This window comes from Rhizoctonia solani, chromosome 15 (assembly GCF_016906535.1).
Source record: "Rhizoctonia solani chromosome 15, complete sequence".
Classification (NCBI taxonomy): Eukaryota; Fungi; Basidiomycota; class Agaricomycetes; order Cantharellales; family Ceratobasidiaceae; genus Rhizoctonia; species Rhizoctonia solani.
Window position 1 is genome coordinate 138,502 of NC_057384.1, and position 10,242 is coordinate 148,743.

The 10,242-nt window shown below is 54.1% G+C and overlaps 1 protein-coding gene across 1 annotated transcript; it reads left to right on the forward strand.

Annotated features, from left to right (window-relative positions):
* Nucleotides 1-61: 61 nt before the first annotated feature.
* Nucleotides 62-7,644, forward strand: RhiXN_11885 (uncharacterized protein; the record flags this gene model as incomplete). Its single annotated transcript, XM_043331700.1, has 9 exons — nt 62-237; nt 295-712; nt 792-885; nt 937-1,176; nt 1,228-1,606; nt 1,651-2,872; nt 3,020-5,310; nt 5,356-6,221; nt 6,275-7,644. 9 exons carry the CDS (start codon nt 62-64, stop codon nt 7,642-7,644), a joined length of 7,056 nt encoding a protein of 2,351 aa, XP_043186461.1.
* Nucleotides 7,645-10,242: the final 2,598 nt, after the last annotated feature.

The following is a 10,242-nucleotide window of genomic DNA, read 5'->3' on the forward strand; positions in this document are numbered from 1 at the left end:
GGACGAACAGAAACAAAGTGGGATGATCACGTGACTGTACGATTGGTTGTTGCCGACGACGATGAACGGGAGCGCCGAGGACGTGGAGGCGGCCGCTCTTTTGTGCGAACTGCGAGCGAGCCCAGTGGTGCATACGGGATCACTGTATCCTGCACCACGGGCTGCGATATCATCCCATGTACACGTACGAAACGAAGTTCGATTGCCCTCGCCGCACGAGATATTTGGACGGGAATGGTGCGTGTTTTCTTTTTGTTCTTTTTCTTTTCACACGGCTGATGTTGAGCTGTGCAGGAACTCGGGAGAGAGACGGGGATCGCCTCTTGCACCGGCTGCGAAACGAAAACGAGATGGAGAGACGTTTGAGGCCTGGCCTAATCAACGCCGACATCGACCGCCCGACGAAGAGACAGACGCTCCGGCACCGCCCCCGCCACCACCACCAGTACCCGCACCTCACCAACCCCAGCGTCGTGGTTATCTAAGCATGTCTGCGCTGGGTGTACTCGAAGCACCTCCTCCGCCCCAGCCACGCACCCCGAGCGAGTTGCATGCGCCGTCTGACCTGCGTTCTACCGATACTCGCCAACACCGCCCCCCCGACTTGCGCCTTCCCACCGAGTCATTTGTCTTTTCTAATCCCCAGGCCGCCCTCTCCCCCTATCCATCGAGTGCGCTGGGGCTAGGCACTCCCACGGGTGGCCTGGGCTTGGTTGGTGCCAGTGCCAGTGCCACTTCTTCCCGGTTGGTATCCACACTCTGCTCCTCTATCATTGCTCATCTTGTCCCAGGTCTCAACCGCAGCCGACTTCTGCGCGCACCAAACGGCCTGGCCCATCCAAGGCTATTTCAGAACCAGCTCGGCCTTGTTTACAAGAGAGCCTGGTACGTGTCATGCTCCAACCCACACCCAAATCTATTCACATCTAGATCCAGTTGCGCCCAAACCACGACCCGAACCCATCGAGATCGAGGACTCGCCCGAACCCGAGGAGAGGCCACGGAAACCACTCGAACCATCCATCGACACTGCCATTCCCGAATTCCGCCCCCTCCCCGGCTTCCGCACCCGCCCCACCGAAACTTCCCGCCCGACATCAGAACTTATCCGAGCTCCCGACCTTGTTCGTTCTTCTTCCCGCCCCGCTCCCCTGGATCTGAATCGAGCAATGGACCGTACGTCTGTCATCCCCCCGACTCAATCGCATTCCTCATACTTCATCCCAGACCCCATTCGCACTCTCCCCGACCGTGCCCCCGACTCCGCACGCCGATTACCTCATCAGTCTACTCGCATGTTGGTCGATTCAGCCCGGTCTGTTGACCACGCTCCCCGGACACCTTTGGAGCCTGTACCCAGGACACCCTCAGAATCCATTCCCCGCACCCCTCTCGAACCTATCCCTCGTTCTCTGGCCGAGACCATGGCTCCAAGAACGCCGTCGGATTACGCCTTTGTCCGAGCCGTGAATGATCCCCCAAAGAGGACATGGCACGAACAGTCGGTCATGCATGACGATGTGCGGAGATTACATGAAGACCCGAGGCGAGTCAGAGAGGACGTCAGAGCATACGAGGAGCCTAGGAGGTTTGGGAGGACACCAGGGTTGGATACGAAGATCCTCGTATGGCGTATGAGACTTCTGTTAGGACAGGCTATGAGCCTCCACGAGAGCCACGGAGGGTCTGGGAGGACCCGAGCCCGGTAAGGACATTGGGTGCCTATGGAGAATCGTCTAGGACATACGCAGAGCCAATTCGGGGTTATGGGGAGTCTTCTAGGCCTTATGGAGAATCTTCCAGGACGTATGCCGAGTCCCCGAGGGCCTACACCGAGTCTTCAAGGTCGTATGTCGAACCGACCAAGGCATACGAATTCCCGCCTCGCACATCCTTGGAAACACTCCCGAGGATTCATGACCTCCCTCGCGGACTACCCGAAATCCGACCGGCCGATTTCACACCGCGCTCACTTCCCGACCTTGCTCCACGCACACCTTCCGATCTTCCCTCGCGCTCGCTGGTCGACCTGCCACCTCCACCACACACACCGTCCGAACTCCCACCGCATACGCCTTCTCGCGCCTTTCACGAATATCCATTCGGAGACCGCTCGCGGGCGCCATCCGACGCATCCCGCATGTCTCGAGAGTCTCCTGAATTTCATCGCTTCCCATTGTCAAGAGACGCCCCCCGAGAGCTCTACGAGCGGGCGAGGGCGCAGTCTGATACCTATGAACGACCGCGCGCGCCGTCCGATCTATCACCCGAAATGGTCCGGGACCCATCGTCGGTTCCGCCCCGGACCCCATCAGACGCGGCTTCCAGACAATCTTCAGACTTTGCCTCGCAAACCGGCCAATCCGATCTCCCTCCCCCCTTGCCCGAATACGCATCCCGCTCTGGAAGTGCACCCGAATTCGCACGTCCGGCCGCCGACGTGGGGATACACAAGCCGCGCGCGCCCCAAGAATTTCAAACCGATACCGAACCGCCCTCGAGTCCGCTGTCGGACGAAAACGAGACGGCTGATGAAGACGAGCGATCACGGCCCGAGGTTGTTTCTCCTGCGATGCCGACGGTTGGGATCAGGCACGAGTCCCCGGTCGTTGCGAGGCGAGACCGAGATTTACCTGGGTCGATGGTGGTTGGGCGTGAATCGCCTGTGCCCATGGTTCGTGGTTCGCCGATATTGATGAGGCGCGAGTCGTTGGTCGTAGCTAGGGAAGAATCGCCGGTTGTCGCCAGGAACGAGACTCCCGCTGCGACCAAGGATGAACCCCCAGCTGTGACTAGGAGCAGATCACCCGTTACGACCCAATATGAGCCCCAGCCCGTTTACGACGCCCATCTCCCAGTGTTTTCCGGCGCGGTTCGCCACTCGCTTCTAAACATCACTCGCCCGTGACTACGCGCTTCGAGTTGCCCAGGTTGGGAAACACGTTTGAGCGACACGAGTCATCGTCATCGTCTTTGCGCCTGGAACCTATATCAACAGAGTTGTCCGCTCCTGGCTTAGTGCCTCTGCCCATTCAACGCGAGCCACCAACCCCGATTCGAGCGGAACCTTCAACGCCCATTCGACCCGATCCACCCAGTCCCCGAACGGACTTCCCACAACCCATGCGCATCGATCCTTCGTCCCCCCGACATGATTTCAACTCTTCTCCGAGCTACAATGACTTCTGCGAACAACCCTACCCGACCCGACTTGATCTCCACATCCTCCCGACCCGAACCTCCAACACCCCGACTCGAGCTTTCCACATCTTCCCGACTCGACCTCTCAACAACAACGCTCTCCCGACCCGAACCTCCGACCCCCTCGCGACCCGAACCCCCCACGCCCTCGCGACTCGAAGCGCTCGCGCATGTCGCGCATGGAGATATGAACATTTACCCTGTGAATGCTCCTCCCCTTGCGCCCAAGACGGTCCATCCGACAGCTCCTACACGAAAACCGACGCTCATCGGGACAGGGAAAGCGGGGACCAAGATGAGGCCCAAGCCTAAACCAGGACCCGGACCAGAGCATGAACACGAGCACGAGCATGAGCACGAGCACGAGCATGAACATGGACATGAGCCCGAACCCGAGCCCGAACCTGAACTCGACCTTGGTGCAGGACCCAGAGCTGGGGCGCTCGATGCCGACACGGAGCAAATACGGTGCAAGTGTGGTTCGACCAAGGACGATCGTGGACCGACGGTATGCTGCGATGGGTGTGGGAACTGGCAGCATCTTAGGTGTTATGATGTGTTGGATAGCGCAGAGGTCACTGGGAAAAGCTGGATGTGTGGGTTGTGTGGGAAGGAAAAGGAGGCAGATAAGGATAAAGACAAGGATGAGGATAAGGATGGGATGGACTGGGAACGCACGAGCGAGGCTGGAGAAACGGATGGAAAGAACGGGGTGGACATCGAGATGGAAGGCGCGTCGACGGCGGATGAAAAGGACAAGGACAAGGGCAAGGAACCTGCCGGGACTGTGGCCAAGGTGCGTGGTGTGGGATTGTCATGCGACGATAGTTACATGTATCTGCAGAAAAAGGAACCTACGGGCAAACCCAAGGCGGGTCCTGGGTCTGCCTCCAAGCCAAGCTCCGGCGCCCGGCCCAACCACAAGATTCCGAAATCGAGCGCGACCCCGTTGTTCACTACGTCCAAGCCCGTGGCAGCGACAGTCCGCACCATTACTGCTCCGCCCAAGAAAACGGCCAGCTCATCGACCAGGATGGCGCACAGGTCGCCCCGCGGTCCGAATCCCCGCATGTTGCATGCGGGCGTCGCAACCAAGAACGGGGCCGGCTCTCTTCCTCGCTCCACTGATCCGAGTCCTCGTGCGCGCGCAAAGCCGCTTAGTCCGGTTCCTACGCCCCCTGCCCCGCGATCTCCGCGCGCCTCGTCGCCAATGGTACCAGAATCGGTCGTCAAGCCTGCTGTTACCGTCGAAGACCACAAAGGCAGCTCGGGTGCTCAAGTCGAGCTAGGCACGCCGAAACTCAAGTCCGAGGCTGCGCCTTCTCCTCTCCCGCTGCGTACTGCTCTGCCCCCCTCTTCACCGAGGCCGCCCACCCCACCCGCTCCATCACCCCCTAAACCGACCGTGCCAACAAACGATGTGGACGACGACGATATCAATGCTGCGCACTGGGCGACCGAGTACGATCATATTAGCTCCAACATTGTCGATGCTTCCCTGCGCGAGAGATTGAGAACTTTTGGACGAGAGCAACTGGCCAAGCGGGTCGAATCCAAATCCGAGGCCGTACCTCCCCTGACGCCATTCACATCTTCCGAACCTGTATTTTTGGCGTCGAGCCAGCAAAAACCCCACGTTCGCGTCAAGGAGATCAAGCCACCGCCCAACCAGCACAGTCCAACCTATGGAGTGATTGCCACCGGGACGATATCCAAGGGGTCCCTTGTTCTCGAGTACCGCTGCGCGTTGTCGGATGCGCACGCATACATCTCGAACAAGGCGCATCAGTACGCGCTCCTCGGTACTGGAACTAAATACGTTCGTCTCGTCCCTTCTCCTTTGGACATTTGCCTTGATGCGCGCGTAATGGGCAACGAGGGTCGATTTGTGCGCTGTGGGTGCTGGCCTAACGCTGTTGTGCGCCCCTTTATCTGTGTCGAGGGCGAAAATGAGGAGCCTGAAGCCCGGTTTGGTGTGTTTGCGCTGCGGCAACTGGAGTTGGGAGAGGAAGTGATATTGGGATGGGAATGGGCCGTGGAACATGTGGTACACAAATTGGTTAGGGACGAAAAGTTGGGACCCTTACCAGAGGACGAGGACGTGCTCAGGTAAGTTGAACCCCGTGATTCATTACGTTGGCTCATTGCTCGTAGTGATTCGGATAACAAACGGCTTTGGGACATTCTCGACCTCCTTCGTTCACTTTCGATGACCTGTGCTTGCAAGCCTGATGCGTCCAATTGTGCTCTGACGTTTGGTCGGATGCTACTGGAGGACGTCGATGCGTCTGGTCATGCACACGACCTTGGACCTCTGGTCGGATACAAGCGACACGACAACGGCTTTGACCCTACGATCCACGCGGTTTCGAGCAAGACGCGTCGTGGCCGAAAGAGCGCCGCTCGAGATCGTAAGCTTCGCCAATCGGCCATTCGACCTCCTTCGCCCCCGCCTAAAGCTCCAACCCCTCCTCCAAAGGAACCGACACCGCCTGTCGTCAGAGAACCAACCCCTCCCCGAGAGCCAACCCCGCCTATCGCCAAGGAATCAATTCAGCCACCCCCGGCCAGGGAACAAACTCCTCCACAAGTGCGTTCCCCATCCCCTTCCAAGCGTGTGTCAGGCAAACTCTCGGGCGCGTCTTCACCCCTAAGCGAGCTCTCGGAAGTGGATCATGAAGCAGGCGAGGAATCTCCCGAGCGTGGCCGTCCTACTGTTATTCCAGGGCGTGGCAAGCACCCACGTCGGATTGAATCTTCGTCTCCAGATGACGAGGCTCGTGGCCCATCGACGAACAAGGTCGAGTCACCAAGCCAATCAAAGTCAGGGGCCAACGGAGGCGAGGAAGCATCAGCGTCAGCGAACGATAAGCAAGAGGCGGAGATTGGCATCAAGGTCCCAGATTTGCCTGTTGAAAGGGTTGCGTCCAAGCCAGCGGCAGCAGAACAATCTAGTACGGAGTTGTTGACTGATTGTGCTGGGCTGACGAGTCAACCAGCTTCCCCAAAGATAGAGCATGGTAAGCATACGAAGATACGAGCCATGAACTTGGATTGCTAAATATACATATAGAATCCATTGATGCAGGAGAAGCCGGCAGCGAGCAAGCAACCCAGGAGGCCCATGATCACGACGAGGCTCCTAAGAAGATGTCATTTCTCGACTGGGCACGAAGGCGCCGCGCCACCCAGGCAGCGGATACCAAGGACATGCTCCCACAGTTCTCTCACGAACTGGACACTCACCACGAATTACCCCCGATTGAGGCTTCGACCCGTGACTTCACATCTCTCAAACTCTCTGGTGTTCCCAAACCTGCTTCTGTCGCATCGATCGAATCGGCTTCCCACCCAACGGTCGATCAACAGAGGGATCAGCCACTGCTGGACCGCCTCCCTCCATTCGAGCCGACATCTATCTCTATCACTCGTGCCCCACCAAACTCCGAGGTCGTCTCCGCAGACATTGCCATGCAAGATGCCCCACCACTCTCTGCCCTAACCTCGGCTCAGGACCATGTTACCGACGAAACAGGTACCCACGTACAAGTTTCCGAGCCTCGTTCGTCCGCCGGCGAGTCTCAAACTACTATTCCAGACCCACCCGAGACCATGGACATTGACCTTGTTGCGTCGTTATCCGATATTCCAAACTCAGTCCTCCCCTCCTCTTTGCCAACAGATTCGGAGCAGCCTACTCTGCCTTTTATGACTCCATCGACCGCTCCCGTAGCTCTCGAATTTCAGACCAGCAGCTCTGTAGATCTCGACTCGAACAAGGACGCGAATAACACGGATGTCTTGCCACCAAAGCCCATGGCCGCAGACGATCTCACTCTGATGGGAAACAATTCAGCTCCTTCCAAAGACCATGTGCAACATTCTAGCCAATCATCCCCAGCACGGACCGCTCGTGTCTCTACCGATGCGCCCGAAGAAGGCGAGATCACAGCTCCACGTGCGCCAGTCCCTTCGCACACCCCCGTCAATGGATCCCCTGGTACTATCGCTCACCCCCTGCCACCGTCCGGCCCCAGAAACCAAGTACCTCCCACACAACCACGCAAATTCCCAGTTGGACAAGCATCTCCATCGGGCTCGAGCAGCTCTGTGCGCAGCGGCCCACCTTATAGCCGACCCCCTCCGTCAGGCCCTTCGCGCGGCTTGAATGTCTCTCCAAGAGCACCTCCATCGGCTCCTCGGGCGGATAGGCGGCCATATAATCCTTCTCCTCCAACAGGGCCACGGGACCCACGAGATCGAGACCGCGAGCGTGAGCGTGAGCGCGACAGAGACTGGGAACGCGACCGAGATCGAGACCGAGAACGTGACCGTGATGCGCGAGGTCGTGGACGTGGCTTTGGTCCTCCTCGTGGTCCTTCTGCCGGACCCTGGAGAGGCTCGCGCGGCCGTGGGCTGGGCAGTCGTGGCAATTGGCGTTGATTTTATTATATTTTGTTTTTCGGGTTTCATTCCTTAACTTGATTTCTTTTTCTGGTTTGCTCGAGTGCTGTTGTTTTGTTTGATTCTCTCCTCTGATACGATGTTTATGCCGTTCGTGTGATTGTAATGCTTATACCAGGATGAAAAGTAATTACAAAAATAGAGCAGGATGCTACCATTATATTTTGTTGGGAAATTCTATATACACCAGGAATTAAAAGGATTGCAATCAGACCATTCTTTTAGATATACACTTGCGCCCAAAAAGATTGAGCCATGTGAGCTCAAATCAATGACGCTCACGCGTCACCCGCACGATTGAGAATTCGTTTACAATGTAATAGTAAATTATGTAGATACAGTAGTATAGAACATATGTACAAAGTTTCAGATCGAAATTAAGTCTCCTTGTGGAGATACGCGTGAGCAAAATTTTTGGGCTGGCTCATTCTTTTTGATCACTTTATATAAGCTACTTGGTCCTCCTCATTGAGTGCCATTTACCACCCCTTTTTACGCTTGAATACCTGCCAAAAGTGCGCAAATGGCTCAATACACTAGTCCCAAGACTAAGGCTCAGATAATTGCGCTGAAAAAGCTTGAATACTCAGATTGGGCAATTGTTCAGCTTTTGCAACCTCAGACCAAGGTCTCTCACGCAACTGTTGGTTGTATCTGGGCCAAGTATGGACTTACTGACTGCCCACTTGATTGACACAATCCCATTCCTGGGCACCCACAAAAACTAACCCCCAGCAACATCAGATTTGCCGCTTTGGCCCTAGCTTGGAGTAGAGTACCAACAGCAGCAAATATTAGACAGCAGTACTTCCCTGCTGTTGGGTCCTCTACCCTCCGCTGCTACCTCCAAGAGCTGGGTTTACGGCCATACAAACGCTGCCAAGTACCCCTGCTCACTTATTGGCATAGAAAAGCCTGTTGTGCGTGGGTCCACAGTCAATTATTCTGGCCACAATCATGCTGGGACAACATGGTCTTCTTGGACAAAGTCCAAATCAAGTTATTTGGGGCCAACAGTGGCCAATATTACTGGAGGCAACCTAGTGAGTCCCTGTATAATCCCCAATACACCAAAAAGACAATATCTCATGGTGGTGGGGGTATCTTCATTTGGGGGTGCATTACCCAAGAGGGAGTTGGGCAATTGTACCTTATACAATGCAAGCTGAATGCCCTGGGATACATTGAAATCCTTGGGGACGCCTTCTTTGGAACCCTTGCCAACTATAAAATCACCCTGTTTGACATTACATTCCAGCACAACCAAGATCCAAAGCATACAGCCAGGCTGACACAATGTTGGCTTGCCAGTTGGGGCGTAAGTGTCCTCCCATGGCCGTCAAAAAGCCTGGATTTGAATATAATTGAGAACGTCTGGTGGCATCTGAAGGAGCACGTGCGTACTCACCAACCTCCTGCTTTGAATAAGGAAGAATTATGGAAAATAGTGAGGGACAAATGGAAACAAATTTCCCCAAAATATATTGGCAATTTGTATGATTCATTACCGCGTCAAGTACAAGCTGTGTATTTAGCTAAAGGTGGAAACACCAAATACTAAAATTTGTATCCAAATTATTCAGTTTTGCATGTCATTTTGGGTGCATGCATGCAGTTGCAGGTGCAATTTGAAAATGCTCAAAAAGAATGAGCCAGCCCAAAAATTTTGCTCATGCATATCTCCACAAGGAGACTTAATTTTGATCTGAAACTTTGTACATATGTTCTATACTACTGTATCTACATAATTTACTATTACATTGTAAACAAATTCTCAATTGTGCGGGTGACGCGTGAGCGTCATTGATTTGAGCTCACATGGCTCAATCTTTTTGGGCGCAAGTGTACATTTCAGTAAGGATCAGCTGTAGAACTTGGGGCAAACATACCAAATTTAAACTCCACATCACAAATTGCGCCATATAGTCAAGCTATTCCAGGAGTAAAGGTGTAATTAAAGCCCATTATATACAACAAACACACAGGTTTGGTTCAGGATGAGTTTAAGCTTAGATTGGAGCACATGCGTAAGGGAAGTTTAGGTTATTGCATGTGAGTTTTGACCTCATAGTTGATAGCTTTGGACAATTTATTCTATATATATAGACGCATGGGCAGACAAATTAATCATCCCAGAAAATTAAAGATTTTGCATCGTGTGTGTATGCCCGGCACTCGGAATTATCCAGAATTCTCGTGTAAGGTGTAATTTCATACACAGTTCTTCCTTTTAACACAAGGCTAGATTTTACTTTCTTGTTTAAGAGAACCAGCGTTCTCAAGCATTAGGGCTCTACACTATTCAGTCACCATAATCTTATGCCTCCAGAGCGAGGATGACGATTCTGACTAACCTACCCGTTCACACAGACCTCCGATAAGACATTACATGAAAAATTAGTTATCAGTCGATCGTTTTCAATACATTGCTATCCTACTGAGCTTCGGGTGAGCAATCCTTATGTTAAATGTTTCTTGGTTAAACAAAGTCATTTAGGTTATTTCATGCATGCATAAAGCAGGGGATAGGAATGGGGAATCACATTATACATATTTCTTTTTCATTAAACGGAATGT